The 18,928-nt window shown below is 35.0% G+C and overlaps 1 protein-coding gene across 1 annotated transcript in view; it reads right to left on the bottom strand.

The window, feature by feature from the left end:
* Positions 1-18,928, bottom strand: part of CEP89 (centrosomal protein 89) — a 43,913-nt gene that overhangs the window by 24,555 nt on the left and 430 nt on the right. Inside the window, exons 2-17 of the mRNA XM_026856948.1 lie at positions 18,810-18,922; positions 17,387-17,493; positions 16,030-16,185; positions 15,233-15,428; positions 13,980-14,085; positions 13,075-13,106; positions 12,212-12,266; positions 10,652-10,870; positions 10,097-10,239; positions 9,672-9,722; positions 8,511-8,594; positions 7,528-7,631; positions 3,748-3,863; positions 1,952-2,132; positions 872-1,039; positions 62-203 (exon numbers count right to left, since the gene is read on the bottom strand). Coding sequence (XP_026712749.1) covers positions 62-203; positions 872-1,039; positions 1,952-2,132; positions 3,748-3,863; positions 7,528-7,631; positions 8,511-8,594; positions 9,672-9,722; positions 10,097-10,239; positions 10,652-10,870; positions 12,212-12,266; positions 13,075-13,106; positions 13,980-14,085; positions 15,233-15,428; positions 16,030-16,185; positions 17,387-17,493; positions 18,810-18,922 — 1,973 coding nt within the window. The remainder of the gene's footprint in view (positions 1-61; positions 204-871; positions 1,040-1,951; positions 2,133-3,747; positions 3,864-7,527; positions 7,632-8,510; positions 8,595-9,671; positions 9,723-10,096; positions 10,240-10,651; positions 10,871-12,211; positions 12,267-13,074; positions 13,107-13,979; positions 14,086-15,232; positions 15,429-16,029; positions 16,186-17,386; positions 17,494-18,809; positions 18,923-18,928) is intronic.

Genomic DNA, 18,928 nt, shown 5'->3' with positions numbered 1-18,928 from the left:
TAATGATGATATGTTAAGGCTTAATTATCTCCAGAAATATTAATTATTTAAAGGTAATTACCAAAAAATGAAGATGATCACGTTCCTGAGTTATCTTCTCCACCAAACCAATAAGGTTAGTTAGATAGTGATGGGCTGCAACTTCTTTTTCCATTGCTTCCTCCAACTGCAGTTTCAAAAGACTTATTTTCTTCTTTAATTGCCTATAAAATTAACAGAAAAAGGAAAATCTTCAGATTGGAATTAATATTGGCATTGAAAGAACTTGCATTGCATGTGCAAATCAACTTGTACAAGTCTCAAACAATCAAATATACTGCTCAAGGTGCACTGGCTCAGAATATTTGCAATGCCCGAGTATCATTTCCCACTTTTTGGGGCTGTCTCTCTTCACAATATATTGTGTGAATAACAACAATAACAGTGATTCAAAGAGAACAATTTGTGCAGTGGCGGCAAGGTCATGTTTCTTAAGAATATAATGACAATATTGGGTTTACTTTTTAAAGTATCGTGAGCCCAACTCTGAACCACTGGGATGCATGAGAAGGTCTGCAAATAGTGTAAGACCCTATTTTTCTGGTGAGTACACAAATGATTACTTGCTATAGCTAACTACTAGCATTAAAGATATATTCTTAATTTGCATGTAGACGTAGAAAAGTGTTCGCGAACACATATAAAGTTTAGCAAAGTTACTTGACAACCAGGCCTTTAGATATGACAAAGATGTGTTTAGGAAACATATTTTTTCTGTAATAGGTAGAAATGATATGCTGTAGGATGTCAGAAAATATTTTTACAGATATTTCTGCTGTTATTTTTAGAAATAAAAGTATTTTTCTATAAGAAAATGAGAATGTGATAGGACCAGTTTGTCTTTTGTGTCATTTCCATCTCAGTTTGTAGAATCTTGTTGTCAGCCGTGAAGCTATTTTTCTCTAAAAGCAGTTTCTTGTTTTCAGCTTGCAGTGACGCTATCTTTCCCATTAGATCTTCCACCTCACAGTGCTTCCTCTCCTGCTCCTGTTCTAAGTGGCTGCAAAAACCCAACAGCATAGAACAGGCATCATGTATAGAGCTACATCACTAAAAAGGTAAGTTACAGCAAGATACCCATGTTGAAGACATGAAAAAGACACACTGAGAATGCTTCATGTTCAGTGGTGACATCAGAGAGGTATTACAATCTCATGACTTATCAAATAATGAATGAAGCATAATACAAACAAAATTATTCAAGTAATTAATCCTGATTGTACTTGAAATAGAATTTTGATCATAAAAATATTCTGTATAGTCCAAATGTATTTCCTTCCTTTTTTTTTTAATACTAGTAATGCCAAAAAACAAGGTCTAAACTTCTCAGGAAGGCACTGTACCAAGAAACAGTAACTTGCACTATTGTAAGGCGTGACAGTAAACATATTTACAGAATGTCTTTAGAAAAATGTTGCTTTACAGACGATGCTGCATGACAGCACTTTTCTGTTGTGCTGTTTCGTGTTATTTTCATATTGTACAGACTGGAGAAACTTAGAATTAGTTTAGAATTTCAGGATCTTTCAGACATTTTCCAAAGATGACTACAAAAGAATGAGAATATTTTATACACAGTGTTGATAGAAGTAAACAGATTTGACAAAAATGGTATTTTTAATGCCTTCTATTATTTAAAAAGGTACATTTAGCAGTACGTGCTCTATGGTAGAAACACTCCTACTGATGTCTCTAGATATGGAATTTCCTTCCGTAATTTTAATTGTCTACAAAAAGCGAGACAGTAATTTTGAAATATTTCTTTACCTTTCTTTGTACTTTAGTAGTTATCTTTCTAGATTACCAGCATAGGTTTCCACTCACCTCCTACCTACAGAGTGATGCATATGTGGATCTGTTCATGTGAATGCTTTGCAGAATTTTTCTCTGTGCACCATATGTAAATTCATACCTTTTTAAATCATTCACCACAGCAAAGTGCTCCTCTGCTGATATTTTGCTATCCAGTTTGGTCTTCAGCTCTTCACAAGTAGAACGCAAAGCTTCCAACTGCTTCTGGTACTCTGCTATCTCTTCTTCTTGACTCTGTTTCCTATCTTCTAAGATTATTATCTGTTTGGTCAATTTTGAAGCTTTTGGGAGGAAAAAAAAACAAAACTGGGTACAGCAGAATTAATTCAATTACCTAGTGAAACTCCCAACTAAACCAGTAATATGTTAATTCCAAGTTGTTCATAGCATTATGTAACAGTGGATTTGTCAGTTTGTTTTGTATTTTAACAGTTTGAAGTTTGGGGTTTTTAGTCTCAAGCAGTTTGTTTTGGAAAAGTGCCAAAACTTCAAGACTACTTCTTTTCAGGGCTGTAAGCTATTTGCTCATCGAAATGTCATTTTACTCTGAAAAATCCTCTGATTCAGATTTTACTAATTCCGGAAAAGAACCAAAAATGGAACATGACTTTTGTAGTTTAGTTGCCTAGAGACTGGCCTGTTTCTGTTTACTGATCTCTGAGTTTTTCCTGTAGTATGTATTTCACTCACTGGATACACTGCCAAAACAATTGTAGGAACTGAAAAGAAGATCAGGCCTCTTGTTTCCTTGTGAGAACTCCAGCAACAGATAACAAAATCTGTCAGTGTTTATCAGGGATGTTCTAATAACTCATACTGGATCAAGCTATTTTGAGATTTGGAAAGAGGAACACCTGATTTTGGGTTAGTATCGAGACTTTGGCCTTGGGTATGATGAGTTGTCATCTTCTAAACACAGATGGATATAGAGAGATAAAACTCTAAATAAGAAACTCAAATTTTAAAAGGAGAAAGGAAAGTATGGAATTAGATGGCAGATGAATAAAAAATTTCAGGATTGAAGTTTTGCTATGTAGGTTCACTTAAAGAAATTGCTCTCATCAGTTACTTATGTTAATTGCACATAATTAAACATTTTTCAGAACATCCTGATCTGTCAAATAAGATTCAGTTTTGCCTTTTAAACTTCACAAAGAAATCTTACTTTCAGTTTTGGGATTTTAAACTATAACATATTTGTTCCAGTCAGAAGGCTATTAAACAAGAAACATTTAGAGGAATCTACTGATGCAAAAATTAACTAATCAGCAGAAAAATAATCTTGGTCAAGAAATAATATTTACAGGCAAAACAAGGAATACCAAGTGTTCTGAATTCAAGCAAATACAAACCTCTGATAAAACAGTGATAAATTATTACTTGAAGCTGCATGTACATTTAAGCAGTATCAAGTTACAAAAGTCTAAAATCAAATCATTCTATTTATGATATTATTAAGTATATTAAATGATAAACATTAGTTACAAAGTAGAAAATTTTAAAATCTTACAAATTCTAAATTGAACATTTAAACAAGTAAAAAATACCTCACAAATTCCAACCTGTAAAATTTAAAGTGCTCTTAAATTATGAAAACGAGTGTATTGCTGTTTAACAGTTCTTGTCACTTTTTCAGAAGCAGCATGTCAAAATGGAGTATGATGTATAGTCAATAGGTGATACTGACATTTCTTTTCAGTATCAGTTGAGATCCAGAGCTTGATCTCATATTAGTATTACCTGCATCCAGGGATGCTTTGTAGGCATACATGAAGTTGAAAAAAAAGCCAAAAACCCCCAAACAAAATAAAACCTATAAAAACCCCCAAACAAACAGCTAAACCTGCAGTACCATCTTTGGTGTAGTTCAAATGACCAGCAGCAAAAGCGCTTTACCTTCTTTAACATGTTGTCTGTGACTATCTTTTGCTTTAGCTTGTTGAATTTCAAGTTGCTCCATCAACAATCTATTTTCTTCCAAGACCAGCTTGGCCTGAGTTGTCAGCTGCTGCCTGCAATGACAAACAGCTTATAAAAAAATGTATAATTCAAATTTTAACATGTCCAAAGAAAACACTCAACTGAACTCCAACAGTGTAAACTTATAAAATCATATTTGAATCTCTTTACTAAGCTTACCTTGGGCCCTGTCATTGCTTTCAATTAGGGGTTTTAATTTGTTTTTTCAGGGACATGAACTCACAACCCTCAAAATGTAAAATATTTCAAATAATGTTTAAAACCTTTGACTAACTAAAGCAAAAATTCCCTACAGAAAGAAGTAAAAATATGTATGTGTGAATTAGAACCATAGCAGCATAGAATGGCTGAGGTTGGAAGGGACCTCTGGAGGTCATCTGGTCCAACCTCCCTGCCTAAGCAGGGGTGCCTAAAGCCAGAGGCCCAGGACCACATCCCGATGGCTTCTGAGTATCTCTAAGGATAGAGGCTCCACAACCTCTCTGCACAGCTTGTTTCAATGCTCACAGTGGAAAACTGTTTCCTTACATTAAGAGGGAACCTCCTGTGTTTCAGTTTGTGCCCATCACCTCTTGTCCTGTCACAGGGCACCACTGAAAAGAGCCTGGCTCTGTCTTTAGTGTCTTCCCTCAGGCATTTATACACAGTGATAAGATCCCCCCTGAGCCTTCTGTTTTCTAGGTGAAACAGTTCCAGCTCCCTCAGACAGTTCTCATGCAAGAGAATTAAAGCTACATAATACTTGTAGTCAGATGTGTAACTAGAAACTGAACGAAATTTTTTTTCAAATCATGCAATAAATTCTTGGTTAGGATTTGGATTTACTTGGCTTTAATCTCTGCAAAAATACTGCCAGTGTGGCTGATGGGCCTATCAAGAAGATGGGCATTTAAACTGAACTACCCTGAGCAGAGAAATTAACTCCCTGCTTTATAACTAGCATTAATTCAGCTTTCAAGAAAATCAATACTACTCTTTCTGATGTTATCAAAAGCTTAAGAAACTATTTGCTGTTCTAATAATAACTTGGAAAGTTGAAAAGTATTAGCCAGAATGTAAGTAGGTGCAAGTAGTATCAAATGATATCATGTGAACTTGAACTCAAGAGTTGTCATCAATCCATCAGCAAGAGTAGCCTAAATAAACCCAAACAAATGTAGCAAAATAGACTGTTACCGAGGAGTTCTGATGACAGCAACTAACACATGTATCTATTGTGTTCATGTGTGGCCTGACCTAGATAAAAATGAGTCCTATTGTATATAGATCTACAGGGACATATGCATCCTGTTGTGTCTAGATAGGGACAATTTCCCCTACCATTAAATGATACTCTGACTAAAATTTAAGATGAACCACACAGCTAACAATTATTGTCTGGCAGCTCAAAAATATAGTCTCAAACAGTCTACCCTGAAAATTTTTGCAAACACATTAACAGAAGTCAGCTTACACTTGTATCAATGAAAACCACTGCCCACAGGAGCTTGTAAGTTTAGCTGACTTAATTTACTGCGAAATTTACTGCAGTGGGCATAGGAGAAGGAAACAAATGCACATCGGCCACTTTGAAATCTGTTAATAGCTAAGATATAGTTCATACTGTTTAACCACTTAAGACTTCATGTTTTCATCTGAATGGATAAATATCAAATGAAAACTGAATGACAGAATACATTAGTTATTTATGACAGGAAGGTCAGTGCTGATGCAAGATGCTAAGCATTACCAACTGAAAGAAACAATGGCAGTTTTTTTTCCCCGTCAAAAGTATCCATGCTGGAGTTAAGGTTGAGAACATGGATTGTGAATCTTACTTGACAAGTCTTTGAAGTATAACAGTTTTAAACAAAGAACAAAATAATTCTCCAGGTAAAACTACAACCTTCAAACTGGTATCACTAAGATCATACTTCATCAACAGTTTTAGGCACAAGAAATGTCTCCCACACTGCCAAGCTACATCCTCACCCTCAGCTATGGCTGGCACCATGAGGCTACATTGCAAAAGAAAATTTCAAAAATTGCTACAAAAGGGGGATTAGGCTGATCAAGATCAACTCCTTTTATGTGCCTGACAGTGCATCCCCATGAGCAGTTATGTCATTACAAATAAAGGAGCAATGCACTGCAGCACTCAGCATGAAGAAGCCACTGAAGGTACAAAGAAAAAGCTTGGTAAGCTGGTATTGCTGCTGACATCCCTGCCTTGCTGAACCTCAACCTTAAAAACCAGCTCCCAGACTGAGACTAGAGACAGCCTGAAACAGCTCAGAGACATAGAAACTTCCTGAATTCATTTGCAGAGAGGCAAAATTAAAAGTTAAGGTGTTAAAAGTTCAAAACCTCGTATTTTAAGAAGCTGAAACACCTCTATGAAGAGTGTTTTGGAATTTGTGGACAGTATATAAGCATCCAAAGATATGTAAAATATTCAGAGTACTTTATTAAAGCACCTATAAAACAGTTTGATAACTTTATAACAACCTACTTAACCAAATCTGTACAGAAACTAACCACTTCTGTAATTCTGCCTTGAGAAGGCTCTCATTGAAAGTCAGGTGATGTTATTGGTTAAATCTGCAGAGACTTAAAATTGGAAGAGACAACTTGAGTCATAAAGTCCTCCTAGTGATGGCTGCATATGATCCCCTCCATATAACTACCACCTGTGTCATGAGTGCAGTAAGAATTTTTATGTTCATTCTTCAGTGGATGCTGTTCCAAAACCTGTTATACTGGTTAGGAATCATCTTCCAGTTTCTACTTTAAGTTTGTTTATGGAGAATGAATACCCGTTCTAGTAACACTGCCTTCAGTCCTATAAATGCAGCTTAAAGTAGTTCTTTGTTTACTCCATGACTCCTGTTCCTAATGTGCTTACAGAAAGCAACACTGTCCTCTCTCAGCCTTTGTTTTGCTAAATGAGAAAGGCCAATCTGTCTGAACTCCAAATAAAAAAGGCCCTCCATTTCCTTAGCTACACCACAAACCCTTTCAGCTTTGTTTCTCTTTATTTAAATATGGGTGACTGGGACTCTCCAGAGATTTCCATATAATTGTGGTGTTATTGCCCAGACTCTACCAGAAGGACCTATTCTAACATACCCCAGGACTCTACTGCCTTTTTTTTTTTTTTTTTCTTTATAGCTGTTGCCCTAAAAAGCTCACAATCATCTTGTGATGAACAAGTACAACCAGTCTCTTCCCCATCTGAAGTTACCAACTGATGAATGCCTGACTCAGGTAAATTGGTATTAAGCCTTATATGTATTTTATACTACTTAATTTCATTATGTTTGCATTGTTTCACTTCTCAAGAACATCGAATTCTTCTAATGCCATATTCCAATGCCATTTTATATTAATGAAAAACTGAAGTAATTGGCACATTCCTACTACACGTGGAAGTGTAAAAGTTAAGTATGTAACCTACAAGGTCAGGGACAGAATTACATGGGCTTCAGGTGCAACACTGCACATTCACTACTTAACCTTTACTCCATAATTATTTCAGGCATTGCAGATCAGCATTGTTCCAACAAGACATACTCATGACCCTGCTAACTCTTCAGCAAAACTTAACTTGCTTGAGGTCAATAGAACTTTTCCTTAAGATCTATAATCTTAAAAGTTTGCATGCAACAAGAAAAATAATGAGTAGTTTTAAAATTAATTTGTAGTGATATAACTTACCATTCTGTAGGAGTAATAAAGTTATTTTTATTTAATTGCTCGTGCAGGTCTTCATTCTCCTTCACCAACTCTTTAACTCGTATTTTAAAATTTTTCATATCCTCCTGGAAGACAAAAGACTCCACATAAAATTCTTTAGAGATATTTTGTGTTAATTTTTACATCAACAAAATATCTTATAAATATATGTGCCCGGATGCCTTCTAATTCTTCTGTTAACAGCATATTACCTCACTACTCACTCACCTTTAATTCAGATGTGCATACTTAACTTCTAAACTGCTTCATCAATCTAGTAATATTTGATTAAAAATAATATAGATATTTGAATTGTGCCACATATTTGCCAAGTGTCACTTGAATTAAGCAAGATGTAGATAGTTAAAATATGGATTTAAAAAAATTACTTCTGAAAATTACTAGACGGTACTATACATTTTCAGTATGAATGACATGAATTTGAATATGGTAGGAAAATAGAGTGAATTTACAGTAATATAAAATGTTTGGTGTTTTATGCTCATTTTACAGCTTAATTTTTTGAAGGAAGTAAATTATTTTGAAAAGCTATGGCAGTTCTGCTTTGAAGCAAATCACCATTTTTCAAAGCTTCAGTGACAACAGAATACTTCTAAAGAGCAAAAAGAGTACCCATTCCTTCAATATCTAGAAATAAATATTCTTCTACCACAAAATCCACAGGCCTGTAACTGGAAGAGCAGCTATACTGGGCACTGAATCCCCGTTATGAGTGACAATAGTAAATTCTTTCCACCACTGACTGTGTTTATGGTTTACTCTATTCAGAGAGCACAGTTCTTTTACATATCAGTGTAGTGCTTGCTTCTAGCCAAGTAGGATAAGATAGTATAATAACCATGCATAGAAAATTTTAATTTTAGGCAGAAAACAGCTTTGACAAATCCCTTTAAAAATATTTCAGTAATTTAGTGTAGAAATATTTTCTTTAAATGGAAACTTACCTCATGTTCAAGACTTAAATCTTCCTTTTCTCTTATTCTGTCTTCATATGCCAACAGAAGAGGTGACAAATATTTCATATCCAACTTAAAAAAAAAAATCAATCCATATAAATCAAATACAAACCATAGTCTCATCAATATTTTTTTACTTCTTCTCCTGCTATATTTTGTTACTTTTAAAAGCTGTTAAGGGTTTCATATATGCTTTGCAGACACAAGTGCAGGACTCGCACAAGCACACAGACCACCATATATAAAATGATACTGCAGAAACACTTAATAGCATCACTTTAGGAGCAAGCTTTGGAAGGGACAAGGCTGGATACTAAACTTGCATGCCTCACTAAAATGCAACTATTACTTATCAGTATACATAACACAGCAGAATGTGGATGCAATTGAATACAAAACCAAACTGAAACACTACAGTGAATATAGTTAATAATCAAATTTAGCCCAGATTCATTAGCAAGCAGCGAAGAAATTTTTTACACTCTCAAACCTACATCTTTAAATACACATGAATATCATTCCTGGATATTATAGCTAGAAGGACAGAGCAGATGTACCTATTTCTGTATAGTTCTGAATAACAGTGAGGAAGGAGAATTTAAGATCTAGCCTTTCAAGGAGAAATTGTTTCACATATTGCAAATGCATTAAATTTCACAGACTTGCCAGAAGTTCATAGTCTACTAGTGGACCCATGATCATTCCTACCATCAGGATCACTGAAATACACTATTTTCTTTTAGGTTGTCTTAATAATAATCACAACAGAAGATTAACAATTAAAAAGATTAACAATTATGCAACAGACCTTGAAGCAAACTATATGCTAGACAACACTAAGTGAAGATGGTATTTATGATTCTCAGGGTAACAGTACTTCTACTTAATTTGCATTCAGTAGTTCAGAGTTGGTGATTGTACACAGCCTGTAGCTTACTGTAAATTCAACTGGACCTGCATACAATCATTGCAGAGTTCTGCCCTATATCGTTTATGCAACAAACAAAAATGTTTATAATATTCTACTACTATGTGATAGATCAGCAGAGTAACTAAACAATATCCCAAATATTTTGGTTCCAGTAAAGAAAGTCTACTACTTTACTTAGAAAGGAATGAACAGATGAGTGAAAATATTATTTTACTTACCAACCATGGTGGTGGTGGTCCTTTCATGGGTAAACTTTTCAGTTTTAGATGCTAAAGAAGATTTATAAAAACATACTGAAATTACTTCCTGTGTTTTGAAGCACCAATCACTGTCCACTGCAGTCACAACTATTACCTCAAAAAAGCTTATGTTTCTAATTACATGTGTTGCATATGTAACACACACTCAAAGTCAACAAAACTGAAGTTCAGTATCTTACTAATATAGGAGAAAGTCTAACTTCTTAAAGTTAAGACTTAACAATAAATGCTTATTTTAAATTTCAGAAAAAGCCTATGCCATTTGTAGACATGGTATAGATAAATATGGTAAATATGCAGAAAATAGACTTAAAAACTCAAAGATGAATGAAAGGACAATGGGACACTTCAGTACAAATTGCCTTTATAACCAAGATTCTCACCTCTTCTTGGGACAATGGTCTGAATTTAGTTTGATAGCGACTTAATTCTACATTTAAACGATGGACCGTCATTTTCAAAGCATCATTTTCATCTACCAGTTCTTGTGCTTGTTGTCTGAGAGAAAGTAATTCTGTAGCCTCCTCTATTATAACAAAAAGAAAGTTATAATTTGTTAACTGTATCACAATAATTTGTTAACTGTAAGGAAAAAGAATGTCAATAAGCTAGAATCAGAAGAGAACTTCTCTCAAAATACTGTAATGGAATAATCCCATGGAAGCTTACTAACAAAAACCCCATTAAATTTTAAACAACCAAGTAATTTTTTCTCATGATTTAAGTATTTAAGTGATTTATCATGATTTAAGTATTTTCTCACGAATTTAAGTATTCCCTGCAAAATTTCTATAAATGTAGAAAATACTGTTCAGAAACTAATTCTGCATAGATACTTGCTCAAATCAATGAGTGGAAACCTGCTACTGCAAGAATAGGTTGTAAGAAATTAGAAAAATCAAACAAGATAATTACAGAATAGCTTATGTTTCTCCCACCTTCTCTATGTGACTTCTCTGCAGCTTCTTTAAGACTTCTGTTTTCTTGTTCTAGTCTCTTCATCTTTAATTGCTGTTCTTCCATTTGCTGTTTTGTTCTCTCAAATTGTTGGACCATAGCCTGGTATGCCTTGTTCAGAGACCAGTTTTCTTGTTTTAGTTCTCTGAACATTTCTTTAGTCATATTTTCCTGTGCTTGCCTTGCCCGAATAGACACATCTGTAATACCACAGTACAATGTATTTAGATGGTATTCAGACTTGAATATGAGTTTCAGAAAATTATAATCTATTTTTTCTAATATTAGCATTATGTATGAGTGATACTTTGTAAGATACAGATCAGCTCATGGCTCCCAGAAGATAAGGCCAGAGAGAATGAAGAAAGTGGATTTGGAAGGAGAGCTGTATAGTGGAGTGGCTGCAAGTTCCCATCTTTTCTCTCTAACACTGAAAACATTCCTTCCTTAAAGTGTCAGCAGATCTCCCTAGCACTGGGACTAGAGAGGCGAGACAGAAATATCCACTGCAGTAAGCAAAGTGTATGTGCCCTGCATGGACTGGTCAGTCCTCTTGACCCCTCCTTATTTGAATCACCTACATAATAAAAGCTTTACCCTCTTTCTCACCAAACAGGCTTCACTGATCTGCTACTGAATAGAAATTACTTAACTGTCCTTACAAAAGTAAAATTCTAGATCATCTGCAAAATCATGAATGTATTGTTGCATCAGTAATAATGGATCGCACTTTCAAATTTTTCTTTTCATCTGTTTGGGCTGAACACCTTACCTATGAAAATGAAGGCTGAGATTTTACCCTTAGCATCAGACTTTTAAGAGCCAGCGTAATCTAATAACATACAGGCATGAATATAACTTAGTACAGAACGATTCCTCCGTATAGGATATATATGAAACACAAGAACTGGTACTGAAATACAGACCTATCTCTTGTTATTGATGACACAGAACAGCTTCACGTTTTTAGTAATATTTCAGGCACTTATGGTCACTGTTCATTTACTGTGAGAAGGCATAAGATACATGGACAGCACAGAAATACACAGAAACCCATGAACTCATGATAGGCACGTATGCCATCCATGCAAGTTCAGAGGTGCTGTGCCTGGAATTGCTCCATGGATGCAGTAACATACAAATAAGGCACTAGCTGAAGGTAGACCACGTATTTCTTATCACTGTATGTTTAACAATTCAGTTGTGATGGTATACTTAATAATGGTGAAGTCCTCTAGTGTAGACAAAACTTAAGGGATTGGAGAGTTCCAGTATGACTTTAATTTCATTGTATCATTTCACAATCATTTACTTAAGACTTCAAAAGTCACTCAGACTGAAAAATAAAAACACTTAACATAAAAAGCCTGGAACTACTGGTTTTATACATACCACTTTCTCGTCTCCTGTACAGGAGAAATACTTCCCCTCCACCCCCAAATTAGGCTTAGAGAATACAAGCAGTAAAATGTATTTCTATATACATATGCATATTATTAAAGTGAAGACAGGTAGTAATGCCATAGAAAAATCAGAAGTACCTGGGGATGGTGGAGGCTTTTCACATATCAGATTTTCAGCTAATGATTTTTCTTCCTAGCAGAGAAATAAAAAAATGAGACAATTTGCTTTAACAGTTGTCCTTTCTGAAGTACTCTGAATAGCATCACTATTGAAAAACTTAAGAAACAGAACTTTTGAAGCAGATTCTTCTATATCCATAGAATTTAAGTTTGGATTCACTACGACCAATATACTACTTATCTTACCTATGGACATCATTTTGTCACTTATCCCTGCCATCAGTCACTTATGGGCACTTAAAACTGTTAATATTTTCTTTCGTTGTCAGAGAGGTACAGTTCTCAAAACAGTTTTGTGGCTGACATAAAAGTCACGTAAACAAAAAAGCTTCTTGACCAAACAGGACGGACATTGCTCCCACTTCTTAGTTTGTATAAAATAAGACTTCAGAATAGTCAGTTATGATATAAACTGTCAGTCCCTAACTGAGAATCAGCAAATAAATTAATTATTTTTCAAGCCTATGAAAGCAGTTAGATGGGCCCAGCTGGAAAACTAGATAAAAATCTTGTGAAGGCAGGCTCAGAATTTGAAAATTCTCAGCAAGAGCTATCTCTTGCTATAACATGATGCCTCCCACTCTCAGTTTGTTTCTTTCACATGAGGAACAATGGAAGATGTATTAAAAACCCCCAATATGGCCTATATACCTATAGTCATATTTTTCAAAAGGAATTATTAGCCATTCTTGTACTTCAAAAGAAAAAGATTCCCTAGTGACAATAAATTAGGGTTTTTTAAGTGATTGCAAACTGTTAGCTCTTTACAACACCCTTTTTCCCATAGTGCATCAACAAATTAACCTTCATATAAGTCTTACCTTTAAATTCACACCAAGATGCTGGTCTTCTGCTAAAGAAAAACAATCAGCCAATTAAGAACTAAAAAATCTTTAAGTCCACAAAATCTAAGGTTCATATAGATATGTAAGCACACATACTATATACTGCAAATACATGTAAGAAAGTCTTCCCCAAACCACAAATTAGATCACTAACTTTCCATTATCTCTTTCATGGTGTATCAGGATACTGATGTTGAGATCTTACTTTACCTCACACTGTATAAATGCAACTACGGAAGAAATTAAGATGTACTGTTGTCTTCCACTATTATTTTAGAATTTGACTAAAGGACAATTTTAATTGATTTTACTGGGCTTCTCTGAACAAGGCGAGTGCAAATCTGACAGCTTCCAAGATCTGCAGCACTTACTATGTAGAAGAGGGATTAGAAAGAGTTTATGTATCCTGTTCTTTTCAGTTTAATGCATCCACTTCCCAACTGGTTTTATCAAAGCAACCCATTCTTTCTGGATATTGCTCTCTATAAAGCTTTTTAAATAACTCCACCGAAATATTATTGAAACAGCACTCAGATCCAGCACAAACAAAACACAGAAAGACAAAGATTTTTCAAAACAGACTCAGTTCTGCTTCCTCCTTCCTATCCTTTAGCTACTAGAGTGCTGCCATCCTCTGCAAAAAATGCATTTTGCAGCTCTAGTACAAATTCTGATTTCCTGTTTTCCTGATTTTAAAATAATGGACAAGATAATTATGCAATAAAACTCCTATACAGGTATTTAGTAGCATTTCTTCCACTGCCCTTTTAAAAAAAAGAATATATCATTATCATATAGTATTAAATTTATTTTATTAAAAAAATATTTTTCCCCATGGTATTAAAATATATGGCATTTTGACTTAAAGTAAGTTATTTTACCTTCTGTTTGTACATTTGACTCATCCATCAGCACGTGAAACTCAGTTTCATGAGAAGGCACCTTTTTCTTGTCAGCATTAGTACTAAGAGATGGTGGAAACTCTTCCTATGTGAAAATAAGAAAAGCCTATCTAAATCATGATAATACGGTTAAAATAGCCCTAATCTTGACATCTGTATGAAATCTTTACTGTACTAATGACTTGGTCACACTCAGAACTCCAATATTTTAAGATAATAAATTATAAGAGATAATTTTTTATTTTGTTTAGGGCTCTCTGTAAATAAAATCTAAACCTTACAATGATCAACAGGAGGTAGGAAACTATGTTAGTCATTTAGTTCACAGGACAAATATTTCCTGTCACCTTATTCAGTCACAAGAGTCAAGTGAAATGATCCTACATTTTCTTGTTTGCCCTACCATAGTAAGAACTTGCTCTTAATAAAAGATCAACCATGTATCTTCTACATCAGAGCACTGAGGGATTCATTAATAATTTCTAACATTGTCTTCACTGGTTTTCCCCTGTCAATTGCATACCAGTGTTCCATGTATTCCACTCCCTTTTTTCTTTTCCCCTTTCCTCCTCCTACTGACTACTATCTCTTCAGAAAGAAATCTTCTGACTTCTTTCACATGCATAGCATTTTATTGCCTCTTTACTACTCAGTTATTTCTTCCTGTTTGTTAATTTTTTGTATAATTTTGGACTGAACTTTAAATGTGCTTTAGGAATATCAAGCTGCTCATTGCTGGTTAAGGTAATCCAAAACTGTAACATAGAAGAATTCCACTGGTCTTCAAGACAACAAGGTAATTTATTTTGTCTGATCCTGAATCTCCCTGTCTCTACATAAGTCTGCTCATTAGCACAATACTGAATCATTAACTAATCTTTCACCATCTAAAACAAAAGTTCCTAGTGTTTTAAACAAATAATCTACTATATAAATATTACACTCAACATAAAATATTGGACATTTTAGGAGACTCTATTATGTACAATAATTATACACAATACCAGTGTTTTCCTAATAAGAAAAGGCTCCTCATGATCAGAGATATGGCGTCTGTGAGGATCAACAAACAAACCTAAGTTGTGTAAAAGTGATTCACAAAAAGAAGCACAGGAAATAAAAACTGAATAAATGTCAAGAGTAAGAAAAGCATGAAAAGCCTTAGAAATATTTAATGTTTGCATTAATATATTAAAAAGTGGTAAAGGAATTAACACATTTGAAAATACTACCTTTTTATTTTTGCAGGGAACAGCATAAATAGCATTGGTGCTAAAGCTTTGTTCCCTTTTCTCATTACTCTGAGAGCTGGACTCTGCCTCTTTATCAGAAAGATAGGTATCCATGTCCTCATCTTCACCATAATTGCCTGATATTTCCAGGGACTGTACAGGAGATCTGTCACTATCATCAAGTTTCCAGTTAGGCCTGCAAGTAGAAAGCAGTTTAAAGCCTGTTTCAGTGTTGCTTACTCTTCCAAAAAAATAAGCAACAGTAAAGCAGAACCATCAGCCTTACACTATACACAAGTCCAAACAGCTAACACAGACATCTAAGCTTCTGTTAGCTGCAAACAAGGGATCTAGCCCGTGTGTATGCTTTAAAATAGACGATTAACACTGGAGCTACATTTTCTTCTCTACCTTAAAGAAAATGCCAGATTAGAGACAGAAGGTTGCCAATTCTACCAAGAGAGTCTGAAATAATTATTTAACATGAAGGAAATCTCTGACATGTAATTCAGGTGATTCCTCAGTGATTAACTGTTTGTATAATTGATCATCATTTCACAGAAATAATATGTGGTTTTACTTATGACTGCTGTACAATCCAAATCTCCCTCCCTGAAGATTGTATGCATGACATCATGTTATGAGAAGTGGACCAAGGATTGTAGACACTTCAGATCCAATTTACGATGTGGTGATACAAATCTAAGTGGCTATAATAGCAGGAGTTTGCTGTGACTCTTTGGTAAAATTGTGTCATTGGCAGACTCTAAGATATGAAATCAGAAAGTATACAGTACCCCATTCTGAGATCTGTCACTGTCGCATATGGTTCAAAGCATTCTTGTTCCACATAAGTGGAATCACTTTCAGAAAGGGATCGCTGCCGAGGCTGAGGAATAGCAACAGTGCGCCCTGTTAGTGTTGTTGCAAGGATAGCTGCTGCTAGAGCAGATCTGGACAAAAACAGAATAAAGCGATGAAACAATACTGTTGTCTTCTCCATGCTCCACATTTTGTATTTTTTTCCATTGCAAAATGTCTTCACTAAAGGAAAGCAACACATTCACAGTTAACAAGCATAAACATCACTGAAAACGCTAAGGGACTGGTTATAAACTATTAATTCCCAAAGTAAAGCACAAAACTGGGCAAGCGATTGTAAAGCAGCTATCTAAGAGTCAAGTACAGTACCCACTGGCTTTCCCAAATCACGTGCATGAAAATCATGGAATATACTGAGTTACATTCCCAAAATTGACAATGATAATTGACAGTACTTAACATTCACATCAGTCATAACAATACTACCAGGCATCATGTTGAAAAAGTGTTCCATGTTGTGCTATTTTGTCTCCTACCTTCCATTATTCCCTACTCTGAACCTTTTAGTGATGACTTTGAAGCTGTTAATAAATGCTGGCACATTGCAAACTAGGGCAAGTAGAAGTGCCTATTTGTGGGATGCAGTGGAGTACAGAGAAGCGGAAGATAAAGGAGGAAAAAACAAGGAGGAACAAAGATTAAAGGAGAGAAATGGTGAGGACTAACAGGAATGACAACAACTTGAGGTCAAAAAGGAAAAACAAATTAACTAGGATTAAGTAGGAATGTTAGAGACACTAGAAAGACCACAGAAAACAATCAGAATTGAACTAAATATAGCAAAAACCTAAAAGAAACTTCATGTATGTAAGAAACTACAAATGAAATTAAATTTGTATTTTCTCTTTATGTAACGCCAATTTTTTAAGTCCCTGCTTTTTTTAATGTTCAATAAAATGGCATGTTAGTAATATTTTATTTATGCTTTTCTAATGAGTAAAACTACTCCTATACTCTACTGTAGCAGCCAAATTAAAAATGGCCCTAACTTTAAAAAGTCCATTTGTCTTTAATTGACTCAGATTTATAAGCAGTTACATATTCATAATAGTCATTGTCCCCATTATTTAGCATGCTTAGGAGTGGGAGAAAATAGGTATATTTAAAATTCAAAGTAGGGAACCACCCCATTTAAAATATATTTTCTATTTATGAAAAGGTTTATGTAAATACTGCAGCAAGGACATGCAATTCTTTTAATCATGCTTTTCTAGTATGCTATTGTATTTGATGAAGAAAAAAAAAAAAAACAATCAACAACTCAAAACCTACCTGGGCCTTTCTGGAGAAGGGTTTGGACTACGAGGGGGAGGGGTGCGGGGAACTGCAGGTTTAGGAGCTATGGTAGCAGCAGGGACCAGGCCATGAGCTATATGTTTCTAAACAATTTAAAATAAAATTAGTTGACATTGACTTTAAGGATCACAATGAAAAAACACAGAATTGAACATGCAAAAACTAACAATGCAAAATAATATAAAAAGGAAGAACAATTACATGCAATTAATGTAAACTGAAGAACTCAAAATGGTTCCAAGTTTAACATTTTAACATGTATGAACAGCTGCTAATGAAGGTTAGAAATGTAATTTACATAAGACCCATGAATGTAGGTTTTTCTACCCACTATATCGCAATCTTCAAAACCAGAATTTTTAACTTACTCATTTTTTTCCTGTATATATACAAGAAAAAAAGAGTACAAAATTTAAACTTTTTAAACAATATTTGAACCCTGCTTCAGGGTAACAACATTAGTCCCTTTCTTATAGAGAGTCTGTCAGTCAAAATCCTCTGTCATAGCAGAATGAGATGGACAAAAAAAATATTACTAAATGAGTCTTGCAGTCAAAGGTTCAACCTGAATTAAAAAAAAAAATCCTACGGTGTTTTTATCAGCAAACCCAACATTTTTTTTAAAAGGGTAACATTAAATACCAGCTCAGAAAAACTGAGACCAGAGTTCCCTACAGAGTACTTTGAATGGAATCACATAATGGTTGAGGTTGGAAGGGAGCTCTGGAGATTGTCTAGTGCAAGTCCCTGCTCAAAGCAGGGTCAACTACAGAGGGTTGCTTGGGATCCTGTTCAGTCCGCTTTTGAGTATCACAACCATGGAGACTCCACAACCTCCCTGGGCATCCTTTTCCAGTGTTGGACCACCCTCACAGTGTTTTTTTTTATTGTTATGTTTAAGATCAATTTTCTGTGTTTGAACTTGTGCCCATTGCCTCCTGTCCTCTCTCCAGGCATCAGAAAAAACTACATCATAATAAAGTCTCTCTGACAGATGTTGCTTTTTTTAATGGAATAAAACAGGCTGTTTCCACTATTTCTGCTTCAGAGATTTCTTTTTTTCAATTATTTTTTAATTGTCTTCTCCAACAGGATAATAATGAACAGGTGAACTGGGAAGTATTTCTGTCTTTACAGGAAGCCACATCAAATAACTAAATAGTGCATTACAAAGTCTGTCTTTTTACTCAGGTTTGTCTTGCAAATGCACTGCTCCCTAATTCTGGAAGTCTGTCCAGTGTGCACTGTTTACTGTAGATATCTTACTATGATTAGTAGGGCATACAGCCGAGGTAAAAGGATGATGATGTCATCCCACAGTAAGACAACATAAGATAAATATTTTCATTCTATTAATAAAAAAAAGTTCAATGGCTTCAAGTAAAGGTAACACCCGCACCCTTGCTGACAACCCCACAACCCTTGGCCGCTCGAAGCGTTCGCTGTGCACCCTGCCAGCGGCAGTGAAGCTGTGCTTCCAGGCCCGCCTCGGCAGGCGCCGGCAGCCCTGCGCTGCCC

This window comes from Athene cunicularia (genome assembly GCF_003259725.1).
Source record: "Athene cunicularia isolate RWA chromosome 11 unlocalized genomic scaffold, athCun1 chr11_part1, whole genome shotgun sequence".
NCBI classification, from domain to species: Eukaryota; Metazoa; Chordata; class Aves; order Strigiformes; family Strigidae; genus Athene; species Athene cunicularia.
The sequence above is the reverse complement of the archived record's forward strand: the minus strand, read 5'-3'. Positions and strand labels throughout refer to the sequence as shown.